General features: G+C 35.5%; 2 protein-coding genes across 2 annotated transcripts in view; both read left to right on the top strand.

Moving 5' to 3' along the window:
- LOC136025893 (large ribosomal subunit protein uL18m-like) overlaps positions 1-3,357 on the top strand; it is a 32,225-nt gene extending 28,868 nt beyond the window's left edge. Inside the window, exon 4 of the mRNA XM_065701944.1 lies at positions 3,157-3,357. Within this exon, the coding sequence (XP_065558016.1) occupies positions 3,157-3,288 (132 nt within the window). The 3' untranslated portion in view covers positions 3,289-3,357. The remainder of the gene's footprint in view (positions 1-3,156) is intronic.
- Positions 1-17,548, top strand: part of LOC136025891 (uncharacterized) — a 99,977-nt gene that overhangs the window by 19,636 nt on the left and 62,793 nt on the right. The gene's annotated exons all lie outside the window — the stretch shown is intronic.

Below are 17,548 nucleotides of genomic sequence, written 5' to 3'. Positions count from 1 at the left end.
AGTTGATTTTTTTTGCTGCAGGCCAAGTTTTTAACGTCACCACTTAGAAAGGAGCAAAGGATAAGCTCCAATTTCTTTAGCAATGAGGGAACTTTTAAAGTTTAAGAGGTACATCTGATAACATTTCTCTACCTCAATGCCAAGTCCGAAAAAACAAATGATAAACCCAGCCGAAGTCACGGCAGCATTTTCGGACTCGTGGGAAAATGCCGCTTTTTTGCTTCTATAAATTTTTCTATTTATCACTCAAAGAAGATATATTAGCTGTGGGGCCGGGTAACTGCCGCATATATTTAACACTTATAGATTTTAGTCCATCTTCAATTTGAAAGTGGTGCCTGCCTGCTTGCCTGCTAGAACGGAGCTTTCCACTCGAAAGCAGAAACATGGTTTGATGAAACGAAAGCTTGGCTACACAACTTTAGATACTCCTCTCTGACATAGCCTACATAACTCCACTTCACTTCGCACAACATAGGCTCAAGCAAAAACCATCCTTTTTGGCCCCAGGCAAGAGTTCTGCAGAGCTTTCCAAAATGTAATGTCATATTCATCAATTCGGCCTATATATATATATATATATATATATATATATATATATATATATATATATATATATATATATATATATATATATATATATAATCATAAATCATATACTGATACTTATTCCCTAAAATTTTGACAATTCTTATTTGGTTTAAGACCAGGGCACAGGGTTTAGAAGGAGTTGTCATAGAAACTTAGAAAAATTGTTGGAGAAAGTCTATTTGATGAGTAAAGGTAATTGAATGAAAAAAAAACACGCTTACCTGAAACGTCTCAATTTTTATTCTGAATTAAGTTTTTTTTTAAACAAGGTTTTTTCAACTGAAAGTAAGGAGCAACATTAAAACTTAACGAGCAGAAATTACTACGTATATAACGGGGGTTGCCCCTTCTTAATACCTTCTTTGGTGATTTTTTAAGTAATGCCGATAAATCTGGCTCCAACTACACGGGAAAATGCCCCCTCCCCTTGGAAAGATCCTCTCGACAACCCAATCCTGGTGAAAATTTACCCCGGACAGTTACCCTTAACATCTCCATACGTAAAACTGAGTCGGTAAAGCGAAAGTAGGATAAATGGAAAAAATTTCGTATAGGAGATCTGGCAAATTCTCCCAGTGTAAAATTTTACCTGAAAGGTTCATCCCCCGAAAAATTTTGTCCCCTTGGAAAATTTTCCCAGCAAAGAACTCACCACCCCTCCCTCCACACAAAACTTTATGCATACTTCCCAATAACAAATACTGTACCTAAACAGTGGGCAAATTTTTTAACTTAAATATCGATTTTCAGGGGCTTTGGGGGTCATGTTATCTCCAAAGGCATGGTTTTTGAACTTTTCAATTATGCTGAACAAAATGGCAATCTTAAAATTTTATATCGGACGATTTAGTCACGATCTTTTAAGTCGCTTAAAAAGGGTGCTAAAACTTTAATTTTCTATTATAATGAGCCCTCTCCCAATGTTCTAGGACCATTGGTTCAGTGCGATGACTCTTGGAAAAAACGCATCCATGAACTATGTGATCTACAAATATCTGTATTGTGTAGATGAAACCCTTGAACCTGAAACCCTTGAAACCCCTCTGATATGCTAAATTTGATTGTGTAATTTTCATTAGGATTCTTCGAATTTTAGAGGATATTTCCCCCTTTTTCGAAACACTAAGCTTGATGAATTTTATATATTTGGAGTCACCATGATAAGCAACTCTTTTGATATATCTATTGATATGAAAATACCGTCTTTTAGAGTTTTGGCTACTATCGGGCTGCTTTGCTCCTTACTTACTGTAACTTACTGTTACTTACTGTTACTAGTTACTTACTGCTCGTTACCATGAATTATTCGACTATTGCACTTGAGGGATGACTTGTCAGTCTTAGTTTTGGAATTATAAAATTTTAGATTATGAAAAATACGTTAAAGTACGCATCTTCTTAAAAAGAAAGAACTTTGAACCTCTCTCACCTATTCGTGAATAGGCACCCCTGCCAAAAGTAGCTTATGTTTCTAGTAGACTTAATTAGAATGCTTAAAATAGCTTGTTAAATGAGGTTTCTTATACACAGCATTTCATTTCAGGAAATAATCTATATTTTCTTTTTGAAATACTCCCCAGAGTCAATATGTTTCAAAACAGCATTTGAATTTTCGCCCAAAAATTCCATATTTTTTTTTTTTTTAGTTTTCTTTTACTTGCTTTTAGGTATATATCTGCTTTTTGTTAATTTTTCTTTTTAATTCCCCCCCCCCCGCTTTATTTTGAAAAATCTAGATATCATGGTAATAAGTAAAATTTTTATTCCATAAATTCTTTAGCGTTTTTGGGGTTATTTTCACCGAAAGATACCTTGTTTACGCATTTCCATTGTTTAGAAAATTGTCCTCCCAATCCCTTTCATAGGCTTTTTAAATCTAAATATCATGAATTATCACTTCGTATGTACTATCACTGGAGATATTTGAAAAACCTCTAAGTAATAAGAAAATCTGTATTCCATGAGATCTTCACTTTTTTGGGGTATTCTCGCCGAAGAATATTTGTTTGGGTGTTTTCATTGAAAAATGTCCTTTTTCATATATTTCCAATGAAAAAAGTGGACGTTCCACCTTACTCCTAGATTTTCAAATCCTAGATATAATGACTCATCAGGTCACTAGTACGATCGTTTTGATTCGGTAGATTCGTTATTCGGTAAAATCTTTACTTATTCTCAGCAGAAGTATTAATTTTACAAAAGTAATGATCTTGTACGGAACTTCATTAAAGGTGGGTGTTCGAGACCCTCAAATTTTTGTGGTTATATGTACATAGAGGGAAAAACCTCAAAATAATAAGAAAAAATCTGTATTCCAGGAGATCTTCACTTTGTTGGGTTATTCTCACCGGTACACTCCTTTTTTATATATTTCCAATGAAAAAAAAGTTGACGTTCCACCTTACTCCTAGATTTTCAAATCCTAGATATAATGACTCATCAGGTCATTAGTATTATCGCTTAGATTGCTTTGAAAACTTCTAAGTACTAAGTAAATCGTTATTCGGCAAAATCTTTACCTATTCTCAGCAAAAGTATTAATTTCAATTTTTCTCCCTTTTTTAGGTAAAAAAGGTACTGAAGGCTTTAGAAGAAAGTGGGATCTCCTTAAAAGAGCCTGAACGATATATGCCTCCAGCCCAGCACAGGGGGAAGCCCGCTGATGAAAAACCATGGGATACAGTTTTAGATAGCTAAGCTTTTTTGTTTCCTAGTTATTGTTTTTTTTTATTAAATTGAAACTTAATATAAACTCATAATCCCGCATATTTTGTGTTCGTATCATACGATATACGTACAGCACCATACAATTGTACCATTCATTTTCTCGTATGCATAGGTTGTTCGCAGTATATGCTATGGATTAAATTATTATTTTTGCCATTATTTTTAAATAATCTATTCGTGCACTAGGAAACTAGTACATTTGTTTGATGGTCATTATGGTGAATGGTAATTTTTTTAATTCGTCATTATGTTTGATTCGTCTTGAATGTCATTTGGACACATTGTAATCTGAACAACAAATATATTCCAAGTTTATATTAGACAAGACATTGGTACAAACATTGAGATAATAAATAAAAATTCAGATACTCAAATGGAACAATTGTAAAATAAAAGCTCGCAAAGTCGTTTCATCCATTGCATCAAAAGGGCATTCAGCTTCAGCAAAAACTGATTACTTCAGCTGAATCAGCTTCGGCTATTTTTTCCTTATCTTATCTGATGTATCGAAAGTATGTTCAGCTTCAGCCTATAACAGATTATTCCAGCTTAAGGTTAATTTCCTACATAATATATGTCTCAGTTTATTTTTCTTAGATTATTATCTAACGTATAAAGAGTGTTTTCAGTTTCAACCACAAACAGACTAGTTCGGCTGAAACAGCTTTGGATTTCTGTCCGGTGCGTCGAAAGTATATTCAGCTTCAGCCAAAAAACTGACCCTAAGCTGAATCACTTTCAGATTAATATCTAATTTATTGAAACTAAATTCTTCTTCAGTCAGAAACAGACTAGTTCCGCTGAATCAGCTTTGATAATTTCCCTTGATTATTATCCAGTGTATTAAAAGTACATTCAACTTTATCTAAAAATTTGACCATCAGCTGAATCAGTTTCACATTATTACCTAGTAGATAAAAATAAATACAGCTTCAGTGAAAAAAAGACAATCAGCTTCAGATAAATAGACAAGCTATTTGGATAACAATCCAAATAGTTTTGGATTACCTGATGTGTCAAAGGTATATTCAGATTCAGCCAAAAACAGAACATCAGCTGAATCTGCTTCACATTATTATCCAATGTTTAAAAATATATTCAGCTAGAAACGGATCATCGGCTAAATCAGCTTCAGATCATTATCAAGTTCATCGAAAGCACATTTGACTTCAGCCACAATCTGACTAGGTCGGCAGAATCATCTTTAAATTATTATCTGGCGTATCAAAAGCATATTCAGCTTCCACCAAAAACAGACTATTTCAGCTGAATCAGCTTTGCATCATTATCTTCGATTATTATCCAGTGTGTCGAAAGTGTATTCAGCTTCAACCGAAAACTGACCATCAGCTGAATAAGTTTTACATTATCATCCAGTCTATATAAAAATAGATTCAGCTTCAGCCAAAAACAAACCATCAGCTAAATCGCTTTCAGTGTAAAAATATACATTCAGCTTGAGCCAAGAACAGACTAGATCAGCTTTGGATTGTTTTTTTTGTATTGTTATACGATATTCTGAAAGTATATTAATAATAATAATAATTTATTTATAACCCACAAAATACATAAAACTGTGGAGTGAACACACAAAAATAAAGAAAAAGCTAGAAAAAAACATAAAAACATAAATAACATAACGGCATACAACATAAATAAATTACCTCAATTCAAAGAGGGTCAAAAACACCAATATTTTGCTGACTTTTAAGAGATGTATCTGTAGATAATTGTTTCACTCGCGAGGGCGCATCAACGATGCCAAATTTAGAAACGACTGTATGATTCCGATACCACCGAGGCAGACGCAGCAAATACTTGCAATATTTAAAATATCCTGAGTGTATTTTCATTGTATCTTTCTTGCGAAGGAGGAAAGCAAAACCGGAAATATAAAAATAGCAGGGGCACACAAACTAGAATAAAGACGGCATAGTCCTTTTCGGTTATACCGACCACAATTTGGTGAAATTTTTCCGTAACCAACCAGTATACTTTTCAGCACGCTGGACGTAATAGCGGAGCAAGTAGACGAAAGTGACATGGAAAAAGAGAGACCCAACCATTAATACTTGCTGAACATGGTATAGTTGAAGAACCCAAGCAAAGAGGTGATGTTGTTAGAGGACTCCCAAAACACAAAAACTCACATTTGGAGGCATTAACTGAAAGGCTGAAAGCCGGTCAAAGTTGGTAATTAGACTATGTTTTGTCCGGCTAAGAAGCAGACCATCATCAGCATATGCAACGTGACTAACGCCTAAATTATCATTGTAAAAAATTGACGGTTGAAGACGTCGGAGACACGAAGCCTAAACACACTTAAATATCCTCGGGGATAACACGGCACCTTCGCGCCTTTTTTAACAGGAATACACTCCCTTACGGTGCCATTCCACTTCACCCTAACTGAAAAATTGGCATACCAATACTTAAGCACGGACACAATATAAAGGTTAACAACTGACGCTGCTAGAGAAAACAAAGCATTTGAATGAATTACATTGTCAAAAGCACAAGATATATCAACAGTCAAACAATACAGGGGACTTTTTTTTAGCAACAGCTTGTTTCATTAGCCGTCCCACAATATCGTGAGCTTGAACGCAGCCCATACCTTTTCTAAAACCAAGCTGGAAGGGCGTAAAATTGCACTTGGAGTTAATGGCCGGTAGCAGTACATATTTAAATAGCTTACTAACAAGACACAGTGATAGGACGGTAATTAGAGCAAGCACTGGGGTCCTTACTCCTCTTAACTATGGGAGATATATAACCGGACAAAAAACTATCTGGCACAATGGACTGTGCCCAACACATCTGAAACAATAACTGCAATCAGTAGTTCAGGACAATCATAAGCAAAAAACTTGAAGCAAAGACCATCACTATCGAGAGACTCAGATTTATTCACTTGCTTAAGAGCTCGGAGTATAACACCAAATTCCACCGATAACACTTGAGATTGGTTGATATAAATTGGGAGGATTGAGTTGACAAGTTTTGTAAATGATTTTGGAGATTAACATTAAAGCTTATGCAAAAAACAGATTAGTTTAGCTTTAAGTTATTTTTCTTAGATTATTATTCAATGTGTCAAAGTATTTTGTTGAGCCCCTCCCTGAAAAATTTGACCGACTCATAAAAACGTTACAAAAATGCATATAAAAAAAAATTTATGTGCGTTTAAAAAAAAATTGTACCTTGCTAACTCTGATACCCTTTGAAAACCAGTAATCAAAAATCTGACACGATCTTATCTTTCTGTATAACTTGGGCTCATTCCTTAATTATGAACGTCATACCTTCCTTAGAAGCAATAAACAATTTCGAACCAAGTAAGACGTATATTAGGGGGGGGGGTAGTATTAAGAGGGGTTTTTATACACTTTAATTTTTACTTGCTTCTCTCTCTAATAAATTGAATCGTTGTTGGAAAATTTGAAGTACAAAGCCAATGCCACTAAACATAGTGACCTTTTGCTAAGCAAAAAATATTAACTGAGAATCTATGGAGCTAACATTTTTCAGTTAGCATATGATTTTGCTGATCTCATACTAATATCTTGAGAGACGGGCTAGCTTTGTTTGGCTGTGATTTTTTTTAGCTTTTCACGTATGCTTAATAAGTATTAGGGAATTTAAGGAGAAACAATTTTTGTTTGCTGGCACTTTTCTTTCCTTTTGGTACATTTCTTAGAAAACCTGAAAATGAGCAAAAATTAATTTTTTACTGACGAGTTAGAAGTAAAGATCAAAGTTTGAACTTAAAAAGAAACAAAATCAGGGTTAATTAGGGCTTTCCTTGAACCGCTAAGTAGTTCCTCTTTTTCAAAAGTTGTATTCATAATCTTCAGTAACTAATCTGTAACATAATCTTTAGTGACTAATCGTCAGTGACATAATCTTAAGTATTTCTAACATCAGAGCCACCGTGTTTAACAAACTCATTTACCACACTATCAGTATCTGGGGCCTCATTATTTTTTAATTCTTTTAGTACTATTGCTAATTGTTCCTCACGAAATAAATATTGCTTCACATCCAATGTACTGCGAATTTTTTCATTTTTTTCTCTGTATCTTTTCCTGTAACTTTATCCCGGTTTAGTATATTCTTCACAAGGATGGCTCCAAGCAACCAGGGAGGTGAGATACCATCATTTAAACGACTCCTAGACTATATTTTGAGACTCGTTATACCTATTTACGGAGACAAACAATAAACTAAAATGGAATATCTCATGCGTAAATGTATAACTAAGAACAGCTAAATTTATATTCGTCTCTTCATCAAACTGGACCATTATTGAACAAGCTTGTTTAAGTCAATGGCATCGGTGGGGTCTTCCTCATTTACCAACAAAATGAGAGAATCTAGTCGAGAATCAACCATGACAGTCCTGAGCAAATTATTAACAAAATCGAGCTTGGTAAATGTTCTTTTGGCAGCAGCAACTGAAAGTTGCAGTTGTTGCAACATATGTTGCCACGGTCTATTTGTGAAGCGATTAGCTTGCTTCAGCTGATTTTGCTGGTGATTTTCTTCACCTACGACTTCTCTGAAGCAAATAGCGCCATGGTAAAAATAAAATGACCTTCAAGCTCTGCTTAAAGTGCAGTAGAATCTGAAGTTCTTTCCAGGTTTTGGAAACAAAGTTATTGCTAGCTCAATATCTGCACCTGGAACCCTTTCTTTAAAGGAGGCTGAAGTAAGGAGCAAAATGGTTGAAAAATGACAAGGTAAGCTGTGCGATTGTCTCCCATCATTGCAGTCAACCTATCGAGCAGGATTTTAAAATGTTGTTTACAGAAATCATACATTAAGATCTCGGCTTGACTCTAAGCTCGGCAGTCAAAACGAGATGGTCCAAGTCGCTGAGGATGATACCTGATGAAATCTGCTCCTGGATCGACTTCCATCCATCTGGCAAACACTGCTGCACTGTCAATTAAATCGTTGATTTCATCCTCCTATGTTCTTTCGAAAAGTTTCTTCATAGCTTCGAGCTTCTCGATTACATTGATGATCTTGACCTCCTCTTCTTCAAGTTTTCCTATGGCTATCCTTATCTTGCACTTGATATTTCCGTAAACATGAGGCAGACGATAAAGTTTAAGTTTAGAATCCTTTTTCAGAAGGCCATAAGCTTGTGCCTTCGTCTTCGCATCGGCGTTCTTTATCTGTTTAAATTCGTCGATGGCTAAAACGATTGCTTCAAACGAAGTAACTAATGCTTGTATGGCTTTAGCCCTTGCATTCCACCGAGACATAAATTGCACTATGCTCTATAAAAGTGTTTGGTCTGTGGGTCTGGCAGGGAATATAAAGCACACAGTAGTCAAGAAGTTTAGATACTTTCTGATGAGCTCCGTTAAATTGATAAGACGTTGCACTTGCATAGTCTCAAGACTGGAAAGCTAGTTTATTCAGAGGAATTCTTCTCCCTGACAATGTTCCTACTATACTTTCTGTCATACCCTGCCCGGTTTTGTCATTAGCCTCGCTATTATTTAATAGTGTCTCTTTAGGTATCCCTTCCGAGCTGATAGTGCAGATTGCAACCGCAAGCTTATAAGAATGAGCAGCTTCGGGTTTCGTATCCGCCATAACAGAATAAAATTTCGCATCCAAGACTTTATCGATGATCTTCTCCCTGACTTTTGCTGAAAGCAAGTAAATCAACACGTTGTGAAAAATTGTGTGTAAATAGATAAATTGGTGTGACCTATATTAGGTATCAAGAGTATTATTTCCTTAGAAGTTGAACAATTTGAACAAATTTGCCATTTTATTTTTCCGTTTTCCTAAAGGAAATGCCCTGTCACGCTAGGGTCCTTGCAACGTCCAAAATTTTCTAAATTTTTCCGTTTGTCTCTTCATCTTTTGCTTGCTGCAAAACCTTAGTTCGGCTGTTTTCATTAAGCAGGTAATCAACATAACCAAAATTATTGACGAAAATCAGACAACGCTCCTTGAGAAAAAAAACTATCAACGCCACCTAGTTTCGGTGACATCTGACACTTTTGTAATCTTTTTTCCGTTAGAAATTAAGATAAGATTTTTATTATTTGCCTAATTTTATCATTTAAACTAATTAAATTTACTAAGTTACTAAATTTACTATTAAACATTACTTTAAATAAAATATCAAGGTCCCCAAACGCTAGATGGTGTCAATAGTTTTTTTTAGTTGATACTAGTGCCAGTCTCTTACAACTTACCCATACTCTTTGAATTTGAGCTTAAGACTAAAATTTCAATGCGTAAATCTGACCCAGGTTTAAGAACTATAAAAACTTTAGAAGAAGGTGGCTTAGAATTTGGAAGTTGATGAGCCATAAGAAGATGACACTGAAGTGCTTTTACGCGTTAAATATTGCAAAAGCCTTTGGATTGTTGTGTTATAGCCGATTGTGGTATTCTCTTACCCAGCTTGGGGTAAATTCATCTCTTATATTGTTCCTTCCTTCTGGTATGCAACTTTAAATGCTCGACTACGATCAGAACAGCTGGATCTAGGGAGAGGGTACAGTAGAGGAAAGGCTTCCCGGAAGGGGGGGGGGGCAAACAAGCTTAAGAGTAAAATTGTAAAAATAAATCCCGAAACAAGAACTTTCAAATGTTTCAAATTACCTGAATTGTAGTACTTATAAAAGGCTATTCAGGGTATTTCCTTTTAAATGAGTCCTTAGACATTTCTCTACGATGTTTCAGTGCTCCATTAATGACAATAGAAAAACAAAGGGGATGAAATTAGAGGGGAGAATGAAAAAGAGACATCACTGCTTTGTTTAAATTAAAACTGGTTTCCTTGTTTTCAGTAAGACCACTTGAATTGTCGGAGTATTTCTCCCCATTTTTTGAAAGTCATGCAAATTCTCCTAGGCTCGATGCTTTTAGATGAGTAATATAGCCCCTTTTTACAAAAGGGGCTGTAATATATATCTCTGTCTGAGGAAGTTCTAATATCTCTTTCGAACTTCGAACTGATAAGATATTCAAACTATTATTTATCTTCATGGAAAGACAGTGTGGTCTTCAATTACCTATATTGAAGTGGTAAGTATCCGGTATCAGTTTATGAGAAAACCCAGTTATGAAGTTTCGAAAAAAAAATCCGAGAAAAGCTAGTTGGTATTGGGGGTCTTTCTCCAATATTAACGCCAATTTCTACTCCTAAAGCTACCCATATTTTTTTTAGATTAACCTAAAAATGTACAGTAAGTCGTCAGTTGCGTATCAAAAGGTCGTATCTCCATTTTTTGGTAAAACAAGTTACTCTGTCCACCCGATTCTCCGTTCAAAAAGGCGTAAGTCAGTCTCATAAGAAAGATTCTAGATTGACTCGAAGAGTCACCTAGTGACCGAAATCAGAACGACCCATTTTTGAAGGGTAAAAATCATTCCATACGTCACGGCTTTTTGAACTGATATAACTTTAAACTTTTTTCTAGCTGGGGCTCATGATTCGATCCCTAAAGGTTGGTGTTCTATACACATTTTGTTAGCAGCGTCGTACTCCTTCGTTTAAGTAGAAAATTGGCAAAGAAAAGAACTCAGAATTAACGTTCTTAGATGTTGGTATTTACCTATTTCAAACTGAAAATATCAATATATGTATTCATCATCCCTACAGTGCCATCTTGAATGAATATTGCTTTAACAATTTCATTTGTGCATTTGTTTTTGCACAGGATAAGTTACACTATTAAAGTTGATTTGTATTGAATGCCTTTTCTGTGAATTTTGTCTTAAACTTCACATTAGTAACCAAATATTGTAGGAGCTTAGCTCTCCTGAGAGGTATTATAGGTTTTAAAAACAGCACAGCATATGCTGTTCGAGTTCTGCACAGGCTGTCTGAGTTCTGTTGCAGACAAAATAGAAGCTCCAACCACAGCTGGTTCGAGTTCCGTTGAAGAAGATAAAAGAGCTACAGCTACCGATCATACTTTTCCTTTGACTCCTAGGAAAGCCAAAAGAAACAGCTCAACATGGATTCAAAAAAAAAGAATAAGCAACGTAAAACAAAAGGAAAACCTTATGTGTCTTGCAAGAAGAAAGGTGGTAAGTAGAAACTGACTGAGCGTGAAGGAGCTAAACTGAAGCCGATATGTAGCCTGACTAAATGCCTGAAGACCGCAAAGTTTCACTGTAGCAGATTGAAGGAAGAAGAGAGACAACAAATGCATAGTGGATTTTGGGCTAAGTATGGCGGTCAGAAAAAGACTATGTGGCGAGTATTGTCGCTGTGAGCAGCACGAAACGCAATCGAAGCCAGTGAGACAGTTCGAGAAGAAGTTTAATTTTTGAGTACATTTTGAAAGATGAATCTGATACAACTTTCCTTGTTTGTAAGAAAACTTTTCTAAATACTTATTTGCTCAGGCTGAAAAAGTCTACAACTGGACGAAAAAGGGACAGGCAGCACATGGCACCCAGAGATCCACATCTTTATACGGCACTTCGGGGAAGGAAAAGGAAAAGCTCAGCAGCTCTGACAAAGAGGTTCTTGATACATTCCTTGAGAGCTTGTCAAAGCTTCCCAGCCATTACTATAGGACAAATACTTCAAGACTATATCTTAAACCCTGCTTTAAGTCCAAATCAGCAGTATATGTATTCTATTACATAAAAAAAACTAGTTTTTTTAACTGAAAGTAAGGAGCCACATTAAAACTTAAAACGAACAGAAATTACTCCGTATATGAAATGGGTTGTCCCCTCCGCAATCCCTCGCTCTTTATGCTAAAGCTTTTAATTGTTTTAAAAAGCAGAATTGTGGTAAAGAGTCAAACTTTACCACAATTAAACATCTTAATTCCTTTTTTGGCTAAATGGCTTTCTCTTAGTTCTGATCAGACGATTTTGAGAAATAAGGGATGGGGAAGGAGGCCTAGTGGGCATGCAATTTTTCGGTTACACAAAAAGGCAACTATAAATCTTAATTTTTAACAAGTTTTTTTATTAGTAAAAAATATACGTAACTTAAGAATTAACTTACGTAACAAACTTTTGTTTCTTAAATTTTTATTATGTATATGAGGCGGTTTGTACCCTCGTTAATACCTCGCTCCTTACACTAAATCGTAAGTTTTGTGCCGATTCTTTAAAAATGACCCCTGAATCAGAAAGGCCGTAGAATAAATAGTTGAAATTACTAAAAATACTATAGCATAAAGAGCGAGGTATTTATCTCCTCCTAAATACCTCGCTCTTTATGCTGAAGTATTTTTAGAACCCCTCATATGCGTAATAATCTCTGTTCGTTTTAAGTTTCAATGCTACTCCTTACTTTCAATTGAAAAAAACTTTTCCATGTATATTTTTTCATTGTTTTTTTAGAAAATCTTTTTAGTAATTTTAGAAAATCCTGCGCCCTTTTCATTGAATTTCTATTCCCCCATGACATATTCCTCCAAGGAAAGATCCTCCCACATAGCCCCCTCCCCTCAACCCCACCCCCAAAACCAAAAAAAAATCCCCTGAAAACGACTGTACACTTCCCAATAACCATTATTATATGTAAACACTGGTCGAAGTTTGTAACTTGCAGCGCCTCCCCTAGGGACTGTGGGGGAGTAAGTCATTCCCAAAGACATAGTTTTTATGGTTTTTGACTATGCGGAACAAAATTGCTATCTCAAAATTTTGATCTGTTGACTTTGAAGAAAAAATGAGCGTGGGAGGGGGCCTAGGTGCCCTCCAATTTTTTTGGTCACTTAAAAAGGGCACTAGAACTTTTCATTTCCGTTAGAATGAAACATCATAAAATGAATGGCTATTTGATCTAAACGGTTGCCACAATATAGTTGAAAGGACTCTCGTTTGGATATCAATGATTTGAGTTCACCCTATTCTGTCGTAACATAGGCGCATGTGCTCTTCAGACTTTCCAGTAAACCATTTTTAAATTAATACAACGTTGAAAATCCAAAATAGTTGTTCTTTTTTTTATTAAAGTTATACTACTCAAACAACTTTTATAATTGTGTATACTTACGGTGCCAAGGGGTATGTTGTCCTCGGTGCTAGGCGTATTCCTACTCTGTGGCAACGTACATTTAGCGTAACGATTTTTTTTAATGTAGTATAATTTTTTGCATTTTTGTCAAATAACGATGCCAATGGGTGTGTTACCCTCAGCGCTAAGCATAGTCACCCAGGAACATTCCCATCGGTAGAAATTCTTCCTCCTCCCCCTCCCACGAAAAATTCTCCTTGCGTATAAAATTTTGTAGCTCAAAAACTAATTTAAAAGATATATTTCTTGCAATGAGAACGAAACTTCAAGTTATCTTTAAAATAAAAGAGACAAGGAAATTTTATAGTTTTCTCAAATAAAATATGAAAAAAATGTAATTTTAAAATCTAGTAAAGACGTAAAAAAAAAGAATGGTAACGTTGATTTGAAGACAAAATTTGAGAATGAAAAAAGCAAATTTCATATTTAAAATAACCAATAAGCAATAATTATGAGAATTATCACAAGAATAGCAAAAGGATTTTCTTGAAGACATTACTTTCTTTCTATTTTCCGTGGTTCTGAAGTTTTGATTTCCCGTTGTTTTTTTTTTAGTTTCATTTTTTCAGAGACAACAGGTCCAACATGGCGAAGAAACTCACAGTGGAAAAGAGATTTTTTTTTTTAATTATGGTACTTCATTTAATATCATTGAATCAATCAAACAGTTCGTGGTAACGAACTGTAGTAAGGAGCGACCCGGCTCAATAGTAACCGAAACTCTAAAAAATGGAATTTTGATGCCAATAGTTACATCAAAAGAATAGCATTTTAATGCTGATTTTAATAAGTTTCATCAAGTTTAGTCTTATCCATCAAAAGATACGAGCCTGAGAAAATTTGCGTTATTTTAGAAAATAGGGGGGAAAACCCCTAAAAGTCATACAATCTTAACGAAAATCACATCATCAGATTCAACGTATCAGAGAATCCTATTGTAGAAGTTTCAAGCTCCTATCTACAAAAATATGGGATTTTGCATTTTTTGCCAAAAGGCAGATCACGGATGCGTGTTTATTCTTTATTTTTTTCCAGGGGTGATCCTACCGACTCAGCGGTCCTAGAATGTCACGAGAAGGCTCATTTTAACGGAAATTAAAAGTTCTAGCGCCCTTTTAAAGTGACCTAAAAATTTGGGGGGCACCTAGGCCCCCTCCCACACTCATTTTCCCCCAAAGTCATCGATCAAAATTCTGAGATAGCCATTTTATTCACCATAGTCGAAAAACCTATTAACTATGCCTTTGGGGCCGACTTACTCCCCCACAGTCCCCGTGGGAGGGGCTAGCAAGTTACAAACTTCGACTAGTGTTTACATATAGTAATGGTTATTGGAAAGTGTAAAGACGTTCACAGGGATTTTTTTGGTTTGGGGGGGGGGAGAGAAGTTGAAGGGGGATTACCTGGGAGGATCTTCCCACGGAGGAAGAGAATTTCAATGAAAGGGGCGCAGGATTTTCTAGCATTATTAAAAAAAACGAAGAATAAATATGAAAAGTTTTTTCAACTAAAAGTAAGGAGTAGCGTTAAAACTTAAAACGAACAGAAATTATTACGCATATGAGGGGTTCACTTCCTGGTAATACCTCGCTCTTTACGCTAAAGTATTTTTAGCAATTTCAACTTAGTCATTCTTAAGGAATCGGGACAAAATTTAAGCTTCAGTGTAAAGAGCGAAGTATTGACGAAGGGGTGAACCCCCTCATATACGTAATAAAAATATACGAATATAGAAGTTCGCTACGTAAGTCAATTCGTAAGTTACGTATATTTTTTACTAATGAAAACGTTCGTAAAAAATTAGAAATTCTAGTTGCCTTTTTAAGTAATAAAAAAATTGGAGGGCAACCAGGCCTCCTCTTCCGCTACTTTCTTCTCAAAATCTTCCGATCAAAACTATGAGAAAGTCATTTAGCCAAAAACAATTAATATGCAAATTTAGTTTTAATTATTTACGTGCGGAGAGTCAAAATCAAAACATGCATTAATTCAAAAACGTTAAAAAAAATATAAAAAAACAAGTTTTTTAACTAAAAGTAAGGAGCGACATTAAAACTTAAAACGAACAGAAATTATTCCGTATAGTAAAGGGGTTGTCCCCTCTCCTCAACACCTCGCTCTTTACGCTAAAGTTTTTTTATGGTTTTAAAAAGTCGAGTTGTGACAAAGAGTCAAACTTTAGCGTAAAGAGTGAGGTGTTGAGGAGTGGACAACCCCTTTACTATACGGAATAATTTCCGTTAGTTTTAAGTTTTAATGTCGCTCCTTACTTTCAGTTAAAAGAAAACTTGTTTTTGTATTTAATTCCATAATTGAACTGAAGCTGTTGTTTCCTCAGGAGAACAAAAATCTGCACTGGAAAAGCGCAAACAAAAGCTTTAGGAGGCTTCCCAAGTCTGACAGCTTTATTTATTGAATTGCGGCACTCAATAAATCGTTCGACTAATTACTGGTGAGTTCGGTAAATGTAGAACTTGCCAGAACAGGACGGAACGCTAAATGTTCCGCTCTCTAGAACCATCACAAGTTTCATCCCTCCCAGAATATAGAAATATACCCACAAGTCCAATTGATTTGAAAAAAAAAAGTTGTCCGATATTTAAATTAAGTGCGTTTAAGCTTCTCATCCGAGTCTCGTATATAATGTAAAGAGAGCTAATTCTGTAACAAACAAAACTGTTCTTGCGTTTTTCTTATTAACATGCCACTTCGACCTATCACCAACACACAGCCATTTGAGACAATATCAACTTAATAATATCAATTATTAGACGATAGTGAGCACGGGATGTAGAAAGATCTTGTCTAATCATTGACAGAACAATAAAAATAATAAATACAAAACCCCTTTCTTCACCAAGAATAAGATTTTTTGGGCATTTTCCCCCAAAACTCCTTGTTTAGGTGTTTTTATTGAAAAAATTATCCACCCATTCCACCCCTATATTTGGAAAAATCTAGGTATCATCAAGGAGATATCTAGAGACTCATCAGGTCAACATTCATCGCTCGAGGTTACTTTGAAAAATGTCTAAATAATAAGTAAAAATTTATTCCATAAATTCTTTAGCTTTTTGGGGGTACCTACAGCGAAAAAAAATACCTTTTTTTAGATTTTTTCATTGAAAAATTTGTCCTCCCACCCCTCTCCTATATTTTTGAAATCTAGATATCATGGTTCATCACGTCATCATTATTATCACTTGAGATACTTTGGAAAACGTCTAAGTAATAAAGAAAATGGTTGTTTCAAAAAAACCTCCACCTTTTTTGGGGTTATTTTCACCAAAAAATACACTTTTGAGGCATTTTCCACTAAAAAATTAATCCCCCCATAGATTTTTGAAACCTAGATATCATGACTCGTCATTTCATCAGTATCATCGCTTGATATACTTTGGGAAACCCGTTAGCAATAAGAAAAATCGTTATTCCAAAGGATCTTTGCCTTTTTTGAAGTAGCCTATATAGTAAGTAAATTAATCGGATTAACGACACTTCTTGGCAACTAAAGTCCTTGCGTTAGCCCTGCAGTGCCTTCAGAAGGCATGGGGGACTTAAGTCCTCCTCATCTTATCGTTTGATCTTCGGACTATTTTGAACAAAATGGCTATCTCAAAATTTTGATTGGATCCAATTGGGGAAACAAGAACGTGGGGGCGGAGGAGGGAGTTAGTTGCCCTTAGATCACTTTGAATCTTAAAAATGGAACTACAACTTTCAATAAAATGAGCCTCCTCCAAAGTCTTTACGAATCCCCCTTTCATAACAACCTTATATACTCCCGGGGCATAACTTACAATCCTTCCTCCCGGTTTGTTTGGAGGTAAGGGGGGTTGAGGCATTGTTATATGATATTTGAACCATTTTGGTCGATCGGATTAATTTCAGGGGATAGGGCGGGGGGTAGTTGCCATCTGATCACAGTTAACTCTTAAAAAGGAAACTAGAACTTCCTTTTGCCCCCAGATTCTTGGAGGGGGTCTGCGATGGCCCAATAGTTATTGTCATCTAATCTTAGGACTATTTTAAACAAAATGGCTATCTTAAAATTTTAATCGGATGCATTTGGAATAAACAGGGCGTTAAGGAGGGGGGAAGGCTAGTTGTCCTCCGATCACCTTTGACTCTCAGAAAGTACACTAGAACTTCTGATGTCTAAAGGAATGAGCACCCTCCTAAGTTTCTACGACCACCCCTTCT

The sequence above is a fragment of the Artemia franciscana genome, chromosome 4 (assembly GCF_032884065.1).
Source record: "Artemia franciscana chromosome 4, ASM3288406v1, whole genome shotgun sequence".
NCBI classification, from domain to species: Eukaryota; Metazoa; Arthropoda; class Branchiopoda; order Anostraca; family Artemiidae; genus Artemia; species Artemia franciscana.
Note: the sequence above shows the minus strand (reverse complement) of the source record. Positions and strands in the feature narration are given on the sequence as shown.